Below are 17871 nucleotides of genomic sequence, written 5' to 3'. Positions count from 1 at the left end.
ATTATATGCTGCAATAAAGAGCAGGGATCTGAAAATTAACCAAGCTAGTTATGTTTCACAGGGAAAAATAAGTTATACATAAATGGTTAAAAACTACAGCAAATAGATCAGCGAATGTACTTTGACAGTATGGTTTAATGAGGAGGAACATTTGATTAGGAGTTTAAAGGAATTTTTAGTTTTCCCTTCAATTCAGGCTGGCTATCACCTCCTTATTTCAAGATCTCCCCATAATTTATTTTATTTAGACAAATTGCACATTCTTTTCAGGTGCTAAAATTGAATGCAAACAAAAGACTGTTAGAGTGCATGCTGCATCTGGCTTAAAACGTGGCCAACTGAAAACACTCATTTGTGTCCAGTCCGATTGTCAAGATAACTATCAAGCCTTTTATGAATATTTAAGACTATCATAGCTGAACTGAGACATTTCTGTACCTCTTTGCTGCTATTAAACAATCTTCCAGATTTTTCAGTCTAGATATAATAGGTCTATTTATAATGTTATTTGAAAAAAGAACCATAGCGAAACTGGGCTTTAGATCCTGAGCAAAACTGAGCATAGGAGTAAGAGTTGAGCCAATGTAATGCCTCACTATTTGCAGTGCCCTTTGTTCCAGATAACATTTATTATGCAATGCGCCCCTGTTTATTTTAAAGCACTGATTCTTTTGTGGAAATTTATAATATAAAAATATTTTCAGTTCCTGTACATATAATTGTATATATAATTGTATTGTATAAAAGATGAGGCTTATATAGAGGTTAAGAACGATGTATTAAGCTTTTGTACCATGATAGGAACTGATAGGAAAATTCATTCTGGAATGTCATGTTTGTCCATTTTTGTTTTAATTGTATTATGAATAAAAATATTTTAAAAAAAATATTTTCAGTTCCAACGGCAGTTTTTAAGACACCTGCCAAACCCCAGATCTGCTATGGAATCAGAGAATAGGCTTCTGACTACACCTAACTTCTGAATATCAGGGGATCATAGAAAGGAGGAAGCATGTTGTACATGTTCAGAGATGCTTGCTTTGTTACAGTTGTGTGTGCAAGGGCTATGCCATGTGGCTGAAAATGTGCTTCTTGAAATCTAATGAGTCCAGGCAGAAACCAAACCTCCAGTGAAAGATGCCACAGTTCATGATACCTTTTCCTGCCTGAGAGATTTTGATCAGGTCTCTGTCCTGCCATGAAGAACCAGGAGGTTTCAGACGCCTGTTTACCTTTCAGTTAATAAATGAACAGAAATCAACACAACTTTCTAAACGTGCAGAGATTTTGAATGATTCTGGCTCTAAAAGCTCCGTGGCGTATGTGAGTACTAGAGCACAAGGGGAAGAACTCAGCATTAAAAATTCTTCCCTAGCTGTGAGGGGCATTCACTGACATGCTCCTCCCACCAATGTCTCCACCACAGGTGGAGTGGGCTGGCATTTGACTATAAAACTGGAGAGAACTGAGTCGAGTTTGCATTTTAGTTGCTGCCAAAAAGCAAGCCTGGACAGCTATCATCTCCTGCAAAAAGCTGCTTCCCATCCAGCAAAAGATGTATCAGTGGCTTTGGCTCCTTGGAAAAGTTCTGCTCTTGGTGAGAGTGGCTGCCTCAATTAACTTTGTCCATCACCACTATGAGGAATTGGTGCAGGCGCTGTTCGATGTAAGGGGCTCATGCCCCTACATTACCCGGTTGTACAGCATTGGGCGCAGTGTCCAGGGCCGCAACCTCTATGTGCTGGAATTCAGCGACTCTCCTGGCATCCATGAGCCCAGTAAGTATGCCCAGAGGTATAACTCTTATATAGCTGAAAAGATGCTTCTTTATGTTCTGCCTGATCAATGCACAATTGGGTTCAGTGTGGTGCTGGAATCTTGGTGCCTAATGGAATCAAGCCAGGGCCACAGCATTCCTAGCAGAAAGTTTGGTTAAGTCAAGGGGAAGCCAGGGGTGGGGGTGGGGGTGTTTTGCAGAACAGAACCAGTGTTTGGATTGACATTGACTTGTTTAATTAATAACACAGTTTTAAAAATGCATTGAGCTTCATGACATGTCAGTGGGTTCCATTTCACATGAAGGTCTGAGAGATATGTACTACAACCATCTGCGGCTTGTAATTAAGGTAAAATTTAATCCCAATTCCAGAGATTCAACTTCAACTTTCTTTTTTTTAATGCTGTACTTTAATTCTACAAAATACTGTAGCTAATTGGACAAAATTAATATTAATCTTAGAAGATGACAAAACCCTTACTTCTCTCGGCCCTCACACTCATAACTTAGTTGTTGCAAATTGTAACTTTGATGGACTATAATTTTGAATAAGTGGGGCAGAGCCTGTCGTTGCATCATGCTGATGCCGATGACAAAGAGAAGAAAATACAGGCGCCAGACTCATAATTATGCAGCATGAATTCTAAGATCAAAGATCATGTGTTGAAGCGCTTGATATACCTTTACCAGATAAAGCAAAGAGGTTTTTCATTAGAGGTATCCTGGTTAATGAATACCTTCCCAAAGCAGTGTACTTAGGAATTACAGAAGCTGAAGTTCAACATATCTAGGGGATACCAGATTGGAAGAAACTAGTCTACTGGTAACCATTATCCAGGAGATGTCAGGCAAAAATATTTTTATTCAACTAGGTATTGTAAAATTAATTCATCAGTTACATTAAGCACAAGAGCAGATAATTAAAATTCTTTAGACAATCATTTTACTTCTATCTTTTTATTTTTATGATATCTTAAAGTCTTGTATACTTGTACACCCCAAAACCTAATTAAAAGAACAGTATTTGTGTTTTAGTAATTTAGTAAGTGCTCATTTTTCTGATGTGCAAAGTTCAGCATTTATCAGTATGTTATCCATTATTAATCCTACAAGATAGATAATACTAATAACTAGTAAGGTTTCTTACCATTAGTCATTATAATTCATGTAAAGAAATCTCATAGACCAGCTGGTTCAAAGATGTTTAAAGACACAAGAAGAGGAATACAGAACTGGTGAGAAATGAATAGGGAAAAAGAGGTTGGAATGTCTATTTGGATTTCCCCCTTTATAATCTATACAAATAGATTGTGAGCAAAGTAGGGCCACTTATATTTGCAGACATACTGCCTACAAATCTAGATACTTCTTCTATACATAATTGAATAGCCTTCTCACCATAGTGTTCTTCAGGGCATGTAGAGATAAGGGGGCCATCTATGGGGGAAGCAGTTTTACATAAATGAATTTGAGGCTAAACCAAGCTGATTATATTTCACAATTTACTTTAACCCCCATAGAGCTTTAGGAGGCTGGAATGTGACATGGTAAGAGATAAGCTGAAGAGGAACTGTGGAAGAGGAACACTGTATGAAATAAGGAAATAGAGACCCTGATTATGTTGTCGTGACTGTGCCCTGCTTTTAATTTGCTATTACAGTAAAAAAATTTACCCCTGGGATACATACCATTCTCATACAATGCACTGCTTCTTCCCATTTTCTCGAAGCACAGATTCTTGTCCATTGCCCTATGCTTCAAGATCTGTGAGAATGACAGCAAGACCTTTTGCTTTGCATGAAACAGCGAACATGTAGTCTGAAGAAGCACATAACTTCACAATGAGCTTCTTTCCACCACACAAAAGGCCACAGCTAGATTTTCATCATCACAGAATGCCATTTGGGAATCTATTCTGCTTCCCCCTCCTGCTTGACCTCAATGTTTATGCATCAGCACCCGTTGTGTTGAATCTATCTACTCTGTTCCAATGTCAGCAAATTTCTCCCTTTCTCAGTGGAGCCAGAATTCAAGTATGTGGCAAACATGCATGGGAATGAAGTACTAGGCCGGGAACTGTTGCTCCAGCTTGCAGATTTCCTGTGTGAAGAGTATCGCCATGGTAATCAGCGCATTACACAGCTCATCCATGAAACACGCATTCACCTCTTACCTTCAATGAATCCTGATGGATATGAAGTGGCAGCTGCCCAGGTACCAAGCAAGCATCCCTTTTTTATTTCAATAGTCATAGTAATAACAAAACTTTGTTTTTAAGACAGCAAAAGGGCAAGAAAAGAAACATAATTAAGTTTCCTCTAATTTAATGCTTACTGGATGTGTTGGAAGTGTAATTTTCAGAATGTTTAGTCAGTTCCAGCACTTCTGGAGATATCAAATTGGGAAAGCCGAAGTCACAGACAATAGGTCCAAATCAAACTTTATTCATTGCAACAGCTGAATTAAACTTTTATGTCAAAAGGCAATACAACTTAAGAATAGACTCGGGTGACTGATACAGAATATAAATATAAATTTATCACAATTACTTGTTTGTGATCTTCCAGGGACATATAACTTGCCACTATTAAGAACTTATAAGTGAGGGATCTTAATCTGATTTAAAAGGCTATATATTGTAGTATTATGCAGTAAAAAAATAGAGCATATGCTTTGAATGCAGAAAATCTATTGGTATCTACTGGTAGAAAAAGTAGGACTTGTGCCAGTCAACAATACCAACTAAGCAAAACAATATCTAATTCAAAATAAAGCAATTCTCTGTGTTCACTATAGTCACTTTCAGTCACAGATGCTGAGCTGTAACAAAGCTCCCCCTATCCACTATGATCTGATGATGCTATAATTGCAGGCTTGTAAAAATGAGAGATTTCAATCTTTCCCCATATTTCCCAGTGATTGGGAACAGGCATTACATTGCAGTGAATACCATTAGCAAACTTGCTTTCACTTTCTTGCTCTTCAAAGGATGACTGTACTCTCATTGGAGGAAAGTCACAGCAAATGAGGGACTTCCAAATAACAGCCTTTCCCACAAACTCTTCCAAATTATAATAGTGCACTTAACACAGTTCCAAACTGTTCTGACCATTTATTGTTTTGGATATTCTGAATAGTTTATTGTTCTTTCAGCAAAGGATCTTGAGCAAGGCAAGTAACATTGATTAGTAAAGGCAACAGCCAGTTTCCCAGCCCAAGGGAAAATTGATTCCTATAACTCAAACTGATTTCTTGGGCCACAAAAATAAAGGATTTTTGTGTTTTGTGTTTATGCATGGTGGCTTTGAACACAGTTGCCTTAAGGAAAAAGAGATGTTCCTTAAAATATAATCATCTTTAATTTAGGGTTGTCTGCTGAATTCTGACTATGCTAATAAATATTTGGCAACTATTCTTAGCATCCTGAAATCCAAAAGCTCCTGAACGGTTTTTATTCTCTTTTTCTGAAATGTGTATCTCCCTTTTGATGAATCAAGAGATAAATTAAAAATGGGTATTCATTTAAACATATCTAACAGATTACACAAAAAAAATATTATTCTTTTTTTAGAACGAAAGTTCTTTAGAGTATGTCATTGGGAGAAACAATGTCAATAGAGTGGACCTTAACCGTAATTTTCCTGACCTCAACACCATCATGTATTCCAATGAGAAACAGGGTGGACCCAATCATCACATCCCTTTGCCAGATAATTGGAAGAGTCAGGTAATGTCAATCCAGTTAATCCCTAATGTGTGTATCCACTTATATTTCATCCATTCATCCATCCTGGCCATGTGGTTGTAGAAACCTGTGATGGCTGTGTAATGCATGTTACTGGACTCTTATAATACTGCTGGAATTAAGTTCCCCCTACTGTTCTTTTCACTTTTCTCTAAGAGTCAGATTACATAGGGAGAAATACTCCGTGTACCATAGGGAGTCCTTTGGAACACAGGAATGAGAATCACATTTTTCTGGGTCTCTGTCTGTTTATCTAGATATGGAAAACTAACATATTCAGAACTGGTTTCCAAATTCTTCAACATCTGTTAGGAACTGAGCAAGGCCATCATTTCGGATGTTAGCCATATGAAGTCATACGTGCATTAAATTAGATCAGGATTAATATAAAATCTGCACACTTCCTTGTGCCTTTGTGTGTATTTGTGTGTGTGTGTGTGCGCGCACATGCATGTACCTGTGTGCATGTACACATGCCTTCAAGTCAGCATTGGCTCCTGGTGACTGCCTGGGCTAGTCCCTGCAGTTTTCTTGGAAAGATTTCAAAACCAGTTTGCTATTGCCTCCTTCCTGGGCTGATAGAGTATGACTGGGCCAGGATCATCTAGATAGCTTTGTGTCTAAGGCAGGACTAGAATTCACAGTCACCCAGTTTCTAAAATGCTGAATCATGATTAGATTCACATATTGTCCTAAGCCATGAGTTGATTAAACATGATTTGCTAAATAAGGTACAATGGGCTGGACACGCTAAAACAAAGTTTGTGAACCTTAATAGTGATGTGGTTCACGCAACATGTAATTTTAACCACTAATAGACTTCAATAGTGTTTTTTGTATGCTGTGTGTGTGTGTGTGTGTGTGTGTGTATGAGAAGGAAGGAGAGAGAAAGAAAGGAAGGACAAACAAGAAAGTCAGATTATAATTATAAACCAATCTATTGAACTGTGCCCAGAAATCAATTAGCAATTGGTGCAAGCAAAAAAAGAAGGATTTACAGGGTTTTGTAAATGGATACTTGCTAACTTGCATAATAATTTCCAAGGCCAGAGAATTCTGAGATTAGAGAGTAGTCATTTAGGCATTTTTACATCTGCATTCTGGGTATATTCCCATGATGACAGTGCTGCAAATCTGTACCAAATTAGAAGTATTAAGAATCAGATTGAGCATCTGGCTTGATATTTTGTGTATCTTTGACAGGTAGAACCAGAGACATTGGCTGTAATTCAGTGGATGAAGAGTTACAATTTTATTCTCTCAGCCAATCTTCATGGTGGAGCTGTAGTTGCCAATTATCCCTATGACAAATCCCATGAACAGAGAATTCGTGGCAACTGGCAAGCAAATAGCACCCCCACTCCAGATGACATCCTCTTCAGAAAGGTGAGAAATGTCAGGGATAATAAAAGCAAGATGAAATGGATTCAAATCAATATCTGTACAGAACATAGGCTCTCTTTTAAGAGACCATTTGATGCTGGCTACCTTCACATCTACATTGACCTCACTTTGGTTCCACACACCAACATGACCAGTGTGGAATGGACAGTAAAATATACCAGCTTAACTCTGACTGCACTTTGGATAAATACTCTATCTTGGGAATTAAGCTGAACAGGGATTCTATCCAAATTGAGATCCTGAGAGAGAATTCAGATGGGAATGCCTCTTTTGTTCCTGGTTATTCTTAGTGCTCTTTTGCATCAGTTCTCAAGCCCAAGGATGGGGTCAAAAAACTGGCATCAAGTGAGTCATCCTCCTCTATTTGTCCCTCCACACACACAAACACACACATTTTTCTCCCCCTTGTTCTCCTGCCGCTCATGGCAGGAGAGGTATTAGGAGAGAAGAGACCCAGTGCTTCCTTCTTTCCACCCATCCTCTTGGTCACTTGCCAAGAGGGGGTAGAGGAAGAAAAGTGGGACTTCTTACCTTTTTTTTTATGTAAATGCATGAAACAGAACTGCTCTGCAGGGTGTATGCTGTATACTGTTTGAAACAGGGCTTCTCGTCCTCCCTCAGGGCTTCAGTACTATGATACCAAAACCACTGTGAGGAATTTTATTTTATACACATCCAGCAGTCTTACAAAAAGTTGCTGGACATATATAAAACAATCTCTTTGCAGTTTTGGCACTGCAGCACCAATTCATGGAGAAACGGACAGCTGAGATGAAGGGAAGTGCCCCTTCAGCTGGCATCATTGTGGTAAAGCAGAATTTTCATGGTAAGAATAAATCCATTAATGGGTCCAAAAGGAACTGGTACCAAAAGACCATTTCCTCTCCTTCTCTATCCATGGGTGGGATAAGAAGAGCGATGAAGGAGAAAGGAGGAAAAGCGACTCCTTTTCTACCTGTTCTCTGATCCTGGCACCCTTTTTACCTTTCTTAGGGGAAATGGGTCATTTTAGTGCCTGGAGAACTAGAATCCAAAAAATTCCTGCTTTCCTCATTCACTTCCCACTTCCCCTGCCACCCATGAGTTGAAAGAGAAATGGGAGAGATGACTTTTTTTTTTTTTTTAGCACACTGGGAGAGCAAAGCAAATGGCTCTGAAACTCAGTGCCCAGCAATCACCTCAAGGCAAGCCTGCAATAGCCTAAGATAATCAAAAGCAGCAGGCCAGCCTCCTTCCCTACACTTACCTCAGAACAATTCATGGTAGACTACTTATGCTGGAAGGAACAGAAAAACACCACTTCTGAAGTGAAAGATGGAAAGATGAGCAGAGATTGTGTTAATGGTAGTCAATTAACAATGAATGGGTTACCTTTATACTGTGGCATGCAGATATGTGGATTAATCCCTAATATTGTAATTGAGGTGTCCAGTGTGATAGTAAAGTTAGAACTGAAAAAAGATGTGTTGTAAATATGAAGGAAGTAACTGTAATAAAATGGAGGGGAGGGAAGCTTAAAATGGAAACTGAGTGCAGCTGTTGTGAATACTGTGGTACTGTATACATTTTATGTCATATCCCAGAAGTGGTCAGTGATCAGTTCTGGGTTTTAATTCTGATTCCCTGACTTTTTTTTCCTGGAATGGGTATTAAACAACTAGTTCTGTTGTAAATAATAATAATAGAGTCATATATTTAATATTGCAAGAGTTTGTTCAGTTTGCTCTGGAAGCTCTCAACTTAATCCTCAGGCAAAATGACTAGTATTGCAATATACAGTATCTTGTGTAGTACAGCATCATACCTATAATTTAAAAACTGCAATGAATATTTATGCTTGTTTGCAATAATGACTCATAGCCAGTCACTGGATTACTTTCAATGTTGGAGTTCTACAATGAGAAAAACAGAGGAAAAACTTCAAGAAAGATAATGCAAGGAATCCAACTCCTACACAGTCAGAAAAAAATTAAGATTATTTTGTACACAATCTTTTTGGGAAAGCTTTCAGTATACTCTTCCTGATTCCATTAATTGCTATTTTTGATGTTTTAAGTATTATTATTCCACTGCTCATTTTTTTGTTTTTGTTTTTATTTGCTATTTATTATATAGACCTCTTTAGAGCATAGTGGAATAAAACTGTTTTAAATAAATTATAAACATACTTTGATGGGCCCTGAACTGGCAGTGAATAATCCAGAAGCTGCCAAAAGGGCTGAATTTCAAAATGGAGGTGCTGAGCTATTATCCTACTAGGAAAGTAAAAAATAAACCTGGTGATATAATTCCTCTATACAAAGTTATGCATTTGTAAAATGCTATATAAAGTTGATTTTAAATGGTAAATAATAAAATAATAATTGAAAAACATAGTAGAAAAGTATAACCCAAATTGTGTGATGTTGGAATAGCACCCCCCCCCAAAAAAGTTGAAAAATTACATTACGGTTTCTTTAAGTAAAGTGGGGGGGGAATTGAATGATATAAAAGATAAAATATTCTTTTTCCTCCACTTCTCAAAATACTATAACCCAGATGATTTAATAAATGTGAAAGGCAGGAAGTTCAGAACATTTACAAATAATACTTTTTTGAATTTACTTTCACAAATGTAATAATGACAACCAGCTTAAAAGGTTTTAAAAAGAGCTAAGAAAAGTTTGTGGAAGATAAAGCTATCATTCACTATTTATCACAATGGCTGCTCATTATCTCTAATAAAAGAGACACCATATATATCACTACTAATTACTAGAACAAAGAGAAAATCTACTGTAGATTTCCCAGTGATATTTGGTTCATTGGTATGAAATAAAATATTGGGTTAAATGGGCCTTTGGTCTAATCACATAGGGCTTTTTAAATGTTCTTATGTGGAGGAAGGGTGGGGCTGGGGGTGAGGGGGAGGAGGAGGAGGAGGAGGAGAAGAAGAAGAAGAAGAAGAAGAAGAAGAAGAAGAAGAAGAAGAAGAAGAAGAAGAAGAAGAAGAGGAGGAGGAGGAGGAGGAGGAGGAGGAGGAGGAGGAGGAGGAGGAGGAGGAGGAGGAGGAGGAGGAGGAGGAAGAGGGGAGGGGGAGGAAGAGAAATAATTATTTTCTAACACTTTGGCTCCTTCAAGCTTTATGTTTGTTTCTTCTTTTGCTTTGAACAGTGTTGAGTTTGCTACATAATAAATAGGATAGCTTTTCTTAACGAGAAGCAAGGAGACTAATATTGCAAAGGTGATATTAAGGTCTTCTTTTTCCCTTTTTAGATCTAGAGTCTATTTCCAGCTTGCAATGTGAATGGACAGGTGAAAATATATGACCAGCTTGACATTTTCTTTCCAGTTGGCCAAAACTTATTCTTATGCCCATGGATGGATGCACCGGGGTACAAACTGTGGAGACTTCTTTATTGATGGCATCACTAATGGGGCATCCTGGTACTCACTCAGCAAAGGTAAGGCAAAATGGGGTGACAGCACAAGAGAATGAGAATAAGTATATTTTGAAGAGAAGATATTGAAATGTTCCATCGTGTAAGAGGAATGGCCTTTAGAACAATTAGAAAAGTTCTCTAGTTTGGAACTCTTCTATTGTTTTGATCTTTGGTCCTCATACTCAGATATCAAGTCATCAGGAGAGGCCCTTTCCTACATCCTTTTAGTTGGTGACATTTAGCTCAAAGAGAAGCTTAAGACTTTTTATCAGTGTTGCACTGGCCAAAGATAGTTCTTTGAATTATTCAACTAAATTATAAAAACAGTTTTGTTTTAATGCATTTTTTCTAGCCCTTCGGGTTTCTGCAATGACCTACTATTCCTTAGCTGTCTATTGTTTTGTTTCTGATGTATTTTGGTTTGCTGCTTGCTTAACTTTGCCATTTTATTTTTTTTAGTTGATTTGTAAACCATTCTGAAGATTTGTTTGGTTAGGAATTATGTTGCAGATTAAACAGTATCTGTCCTTCAGGGATGCAGGATTTTAATTACCTGCACACCAACTGCTTTGAAATTACCCTTGAACTGAGCTGCAAGAAATTCCCACCACAGGAGGAACTGGAATATGAATGGCTGGCAAATCGGGAGGCCCTTGTTGCCTACATAGAGGAGGTAACAAAATTATGACACAATATCATTCTGCTTTTTAGCAAGCCTTTTTAAAAAGTTAATCTCCTCTTTCTTTCATGCTTGTAAGATGGTACGTTATATAATGAACCCTTGATTTGACTATTTGGCAGTGGCATACCAAGGGCAGGGCAATGGGGCTGGTCTGTCCTAGGTACGGGCAATGAGAATTGCATTGTCTGCTAACTTGGGGGTGACAAGTAGGTTATCCAGAGTGTTGGTGGTCCATGTGGAGTCAGGTTGATGTTACTGGCACATCTACCAGCTGTTTGTCTATTAACAGTGCAGCACAGTAATAGAGGAGGGGGCTGTTAAAAATTTATCTGCTCCTGTTGTCTAATATGCTAAGTATACCATTGCTTTTTGAATAGGGGCATGGCACACCTATTAAACCTGAGTGCCCATTAAAGATGCTCTTGAATGTTCATAAAAATGCCTATCTACTACTTTGCACATGCACAAAAGTATGTTTCTTACCTCATACTTCTATCTTCTCAGTGCTTTCTTGTCACTGCTACCCAGTCTTCCCAGTGCTTTTCTGTCAGCCCTTAGTTCCAAATCTCCCACCATTGCTGTGCCACTCCGAGCATTCCCCCCATTTTTCCCTAACTCTTCCTAAACGAGAAAATACAATTAGATATGTGCAGACTCAATTTTTTCTTGTTCGTCTAATAAATGAATCTAGAATACATGACAACTCTGGAACTCTGTCCAGACTTTCAGACGCTCGGCCTTTCTATGTATTCTGAAGCTGCTGGTGGGTGAACCTGGGACCTTCTGAACACACCACATTTCTGTTTTATCACTGAGCTGATCATTGTGAACTGAGAGAAGATCTTTTCTCAGACCAGTAAAGAAGCCCTATCACTGATTAAGCTTCAGACAATATGAATTGTTGCTGTATTTTTCCTAAGTACCTTGGTCTTAGCCCTAAGGCCGTCCAGTATTTCTTTTGTGCAGATTCACCAGGGCATCAAAGGCCTTGTGTCAGATGAGAACAACAACAAACTTGTAGGAGCTGTAATTTCCGTGGAAGGAATTGGCCATGATGTCACTACAGGTGGGTACTCAGCCTAATACAAACTAAAGCTCTTTATTTAAAGAGTGCTTAAATTGATCTCGTAGGCATTTACTGCACTGTAATTTGAATTTCAAAACTTGCTAGAATTTAGTAACAAAGTAAGAAATTAAACAGTAAGCCATGAAAGCAATTCCAAAACTGGTGCTTGCCAAATTTATAAGGAGGACTTATACAGTCAGAATTCCCTTTCTGGAGATTTTGAAACTGTAATTCTATAACAATATAGGGAACACTTAATATTGTAGCATTGTACCATTTGCTTTAGACTACGTAATATATCTACAGTGTATGTCTGTGTAAAGTATATGTGTAGTCAGGCTGGTCTGTGGGCAGGACTTCTGGAATTTGTGATATTTTTATTAACTTTATTAAGCTATGTCAAAAGTTTAAAAAAATGTGGCTGAAGGATTCTGACTCCCTTAGGTTGAATTTCACCATTTAGAAGGATAAAAACTTACTTTACGTCTGGGATTGTTTACTTATCCGTTCTTTTCAACCATTGATATATGCTATATTCAGTTTGAATATATGAAGGTGCAAATGGCATGCAAGAATTCCATGTATGTTGAAGACATTTAGCCCTTCATATGATGAAGAATGAATGGGGAAGCTGTCTATAGAATGTAGGACATCAGCCACCTCCGTATTTGTGTTCTTTTGCATTCATAATGAATATTTGAACAGAGCTATGAGTTCCTGAAAGCATTTCCTTATACTTCTTGACAAATTAATCAAAACATTGGTTTAATTGCTCTTTTGACAACTTACTATTTAATGACATTTGGCCACTGATGGTTGCAAAAAAAAATACTTCATGAATGATTGTCAGGGAATATATCAGTAATTCGTTAATTCTCATTCCACTAACTAAATGATGGCACTAGCTAGAATTTTGTCCTTCTGAGCTTCCTCATCTTCAACTGAAGTCTTTATCATCTGCATCTTTTAGTATCTTCTTCTCTCGTGTAGGCGAACATGGTGACTACTTCAGGCTGCTATTGCCTGGTAATTATAGAATTACTGCATCAGCAGATGGTTACGAACCTCAGACCGTGATGGTGACTGTTGGTCCAGCTGAGCCCTCACTTGTGAGTACTGAAGGAAAGAGAAAATACAATTCTCCTATTTCCAATACGAAGCATAAAGTAGAGTAGGGAAGGAAAAAGAAGGAAGTATCTGCATGTATATGTGTTCTCTCAATTGCAGCATATTTTGAAATCTTGATTAATGAAAATATTATGGAAACGAGAAATTATTTTTCAGCCCCAAAGAATGGTACACCTTTTCTATACTGGAAGAGGAAAAAAAATCTAACATAAAAATACTCCCTACATTTCCCTTAAGTATAAATTATCCACAGGTCACACAGTCTATCTTGCAATTTAGGAACATAAATCGATGCTCCTTATATAAGAGGCTGGCTTATATAAGGAGCATCGATTTATGTTTCTGCTAGCCAGAAACAGCTTTGGCTGGGAAAACTTTGCAACTAATATGTTTCAGATTATTATCCATCAAGAGCAAAGGTTATTCTTAAACAGTAGCCAATACCTTGGTGCCCTATCATTTATTTATTAATCTAATTTATAGTGCTGCTCATCTCATGAGCACGTGACTCTGGGCAGCATACAATCCAGCCCTAGTTGGACTCCTTTTTAAAAAAAAAAAAAAAAGTCAGTCCAGTAATCAGTGGAAGAGAATTAGTTATTGCTGAATTATATGATTCCCTAGCAGTGCCAGCCAGCATAGCCAAAGGTAAGGGTTGCTGTAGTTCAGCAACGTCTGGAGGACCATAAATTCCTAACCCCTGCAGTAATGTGAGATGATTCACTGTAGTTAAATGTTAATTTTCCCACATTTTCTCCTTCATATCACTGATCCGAAGAATTGTTGGAAATTAATATGACACTTAGCTGCCTGGCACTAATCATAGCATTCCTTGGAAATCTCTTGCTGTTTCTCATTCCTAGAAGTATGCCCAAATCTGGAGCTAACTTATAATCATTGCTTGCCTCAAGGATTGAAATATATCTTATCTCTTTTTATTGGCCTTTTTGATGAAAGACTATAAACATTTTTAGTGTTAGATCCTTTGTTCGCGTGCGAATGATGAAGACACATGGTGACAGCTAACAATGCTTTATTCTCCTTCTCCAACTCCAAGCAAAAAACAGAAGGCACACAGGCCTTTTTATAGGGCTTGAAACCCGGACAGAGTGAACCAATAAGAGTTCTTCTTTCTTCGCACCTTGCGCATACGCACAAGGCTGGCGCCGCTCTGTCTGGTCCTGGGCAGCTTTTAGAATGCCCGGGACCATTTGCAACAATTCTGGGCCTGCTGAGTTTCCTCATCAGGCCCAGGACACAACATTTAGTTACATCAAAATCTAAATCTTAGCTCTAAGCATAGTTTTCTAAATAGAATAATATACTATCAATCTAGAGATCATTAACCTCTTCTAAAAAAAAGCCCTATATAATAACAGAGATGACTTTTCTAGAATGTAGTCCTCCTGATTCCCTGATGGAAAGTTGACAAATATATACTCCCTTGTTGTTTTACTGCATTGTTTTATGTGTTTTTTTTTTAAGTCATCCACAGGTTCTTGTCCAATTGAATTTTGTTTCCAAATGAGAAAACAGAGGATATGACAAGTTTCCATCTGGCAGAGAGAGAGAGAGAGTACAATATGTAATGTAACTTTTCATTGGATGGCATTTCAGTGACTTTTTTCTCTTTCAGGTGTATTTCCAACTCAGACAGAAGCCTTTGGACAATCCTCCTGTACCAAAGGCATATAAGAAAAGGTCCCACAATAAAGCACAGCAAAAGAAAATTGTCCCACGGGCTGCCCCATGGCAGATACTACGATGAAGACAGTCCTTGTCTAGATAAAAGCTGAAGAAGCCATGTCTGACATGCAGTGTCAACAATAGTGGCAAATGAACTTTTTAAGAAGCACCCAACCCTTTGGTGACCCTCACAATCCTGAAATGCATATAGAGCTTTCTGCTTATTAAATATATATACATATATATTTAATTTCATTGTGGACTGAAAACTCTTTCCAAAGCAGGACAGGCATTAGGCTATTCTGTTCTATGATTTTCTAAACAGTCCTATGTTTTAATTTCCTCCCTGCCTTTTGGCTTATACCCCTTCTAGTAGTCTTGAAATAGTTAATTGAGCCAATAGACTCCACATATACAACTCCATTCCTACATGAGAGTTTTTCAGCATTTCCTGTGGAGCTGCAGAGGGGATCATCTTCCTCTGCTGGGAGCTCCTACTTTACCCCAACCTGTGTTCTACCTCTGGGATCCTGTTCCCCCCCCCCCGCCCGCCCGCCAAGCTCCAGAAGTGAAGACTATGGCAGGTTCTTTTTTTCCACATCCTATCCTGAACAGAGAGTGGCTATGATTCTCCTTTCCTTTAATGCATTGAGGAGAAGAGTGAGGAAGCCTTCGGTTTTCAGTCCCCCTGGGTGGGAAGATTCTGTCTAGCTCAAACAAGTAAGTTTTATAGATGCCTGTGTATTGGTCCAAGATAATAATAATAATAATAGTAATAATAATAATAATAAAAAGTTGGAAGGGACCTTGGAGATCATCTAATCCAACCCCCTGCTCAGGCAGGAAACCCTATACCATTTCGGGACAAATGGCTGTCCAATCACTTCTTAAAAACTTCCAGCATTCACCGCTTCTGGAGGCAGGTTGTTCCATTGGTTAATTGTTCTAACTGTCAGGAAGTTTCTCCTTAGTTCTAGGTTGCTTCTCTCCTTGATTAGTTTCCACCCATTGCTTTTTGTCCTGCCTTCAGGCACTTTGGAAAATACCTTGACTCCCTCTTCTTTGTGGCAGCCCCTGAAATATTGGAACACTGCTATCATGTCCCCCCTCGTCCTTCTCTTCATTAAACTAGACATACCCAATTCTAGCAACCATTCATTATATGTTTTAGTCTCCAGTCCCCTAATCATCTTTGTTGCTCTTCTCTGTACTCTTTCTAGAGTCTCAACATCTCTTTTACATTGTGGTGGCCAAAACTGGATGCAGTATTCCAAGTGTGGCCTTACCAAGGCATTGTAAAGTGGTATTAATACTTTACATGATCTTGATTCTATCCCTCTGTTAATGCAGCCCAGCACTGTGTTGGCTTTTTTGGCAACTGCAGCACACTGCTGGCTCATATTTAAGTGATTGTCCAATAGGACTCCGAGATCCCTCTCACAGTTACTACTGTTGAGCAAGGTATCCCCTATATTATATCTGTATATTTGGTTTTTCTTGCCTAAATGTAGAACCTTACTTTTTTCACCACTGAATTTCATTTTGTTAGATAGCGCCCAGTGTTCAAGTCTGTCCAGATCCTCCTGTATCTTAAGCCTGTCTTCTAGAGTGTTGGCTATTCTTGCCAGCTTGGTGTCGTCTGCAAATTTGATGGAATTCCACATCTATCCCCTCGTCCAAAATGTTGATGAAGATGTTGAAGGGCACTGGACACAGAACAGAGCCCTGGGACTGTGCATTTGGGTTGCAAAGCCAGTGGCACAGAACATAAATCTGAAGTCCCCTTTATTTCATTTGTACTTTATCTCACTTGTATTACTATTGATATGTAGCCACATCATTGTAAGTTGCAAACATGAATGTGTATGTATTTTTTTATGCAGGCAATGCAGTCTTAGTTAAGAAAGGTAGATAGTTGTATGATGCAATAAGGAATAATAATCTGAAAATTAATATTACATAGGTCAAGATTGTTGTTTTTCTGTGGGGAAATGACCAAATGACTGTAAGTTATACATAAATGGTGAAAAAACAGATCAAATAGATGGATCTTGATGCAGTGGTATATTTATTAAAGATGGGAAGATGAAAGCATTCTAACACGATTTAACATGGTCCTTGAGTACTGATTTCTTTCATGGAAAAATCATAACAGAAAATAGGAAGTCTGTAAGAAAATCTGTTCCAGAAATACAGCATCTAGAATTGTAATATAGGCTATTTTATACCATGTACAGCATAGTTATAAAAATATTTAATATTATGCAGTGAATAATATTATTTAGTTATTTAATAACTAATATTAGTTATTTAGTGATGCTGCTGCTAAATATTATACAATAGGAACAGGAAAAGAAGAATTTTTTTGGATTTTTTTTTGAATATTAAGCAAGATCACATGCAGAGAACTAAATGTGGGCAAGCAGTATAACCAATTACTTTCCAGAAACTAAGCATCTATCATTCAAAAGTTAATGCAACTGATCTGCTTTGCACCTTAGTGACTGTTGTTTTAGTCGGAGAGAAGATGGAACAAGAGAATGAAAACTATAAAGAATTCCAAGAACAAAAATTCTCCTTCCTTCATAAATTTCAGTGACTGTTCAAGTCAACTGTACAACAGTCTTGAGATCTTGAGATTAGAATGGAAACACCCACAAACTCAAGAACACTACAGTACTGTAGATTATGAGAACCTACATTGCCCTCTTCTGGGCACTGGAGAGTAATCATTGAAAAAAAAGTTATACTGGGATGCTTTTAATCAGTTGTTTACAATAAATATTGGAAAATTTCCAATGCATTTCTTTGGGAAAAACATCATATACAAAACAGTAACTGTTAAACATTTGTGACACAATTTTATGCTGAATTATAAAGGTTAACCTTTTGTGCCTGCTCTAGCCAGGCTAATATGGATTTATTCAAATCTGAACTTTTCTACAGATTACCAGACCTTGC

The 17871-nt window shown here is 37.9% G+C and overlaps 1 protein-coding gene across 1 annotated transcript; it reads left to right on the top strand.

Moving 5' to 3' along the window:
* The first annotated feature begins 1398 nt into the window (after positions 1–1398).
* Positions 1399–15160, top strand: CPN1 (carboxypeptidase N subunit 1). Its single transcript, XM_039357033.1, has 9 exons — positions 1399–1778; positions 3795–3991; positions 5349–5504; positions 6726–6908; positions 10258–10369; positions 10882–11021; positions 11997–12096; positions 13087–13205; positions 14861–15160. The coding sequence occupies exons 1-9, from the start codon at positions 1556–1558 to the stop codon at positions 14990–14992; spliced, it is 1362 nt and encodes a 453-aa protein (XP_039212967.1). The 5' UTR covers positions 1399–1555; the 3' UTR covers positions 14993–15160.
* The last annotated feature ends 2711 nt before the right edge of the window (positions 15161–17871 follow it).

Source organism: Crotalus tigris, unplaced genomic scaffold (genome assembly GCF_016545835.1).
Source record: "Crotalus tigris isolate CLP2741 ecotype Arizona unplaced genomic scaffold, ASM1654583v1 scf7180000018862.1388955, whole genome shotgun sequence".
In the NCBI taxonomy this organism is placed as follows: domain Eukaryota; kingdom Metazoa; phylum Chordata; class Lepidosauria; order Squamata; family Viperidae; genus Crotalus; species Crotalus tigris.
This window is presented reverse-complemented; position numbering and strand designations above follow the sequence as displayed.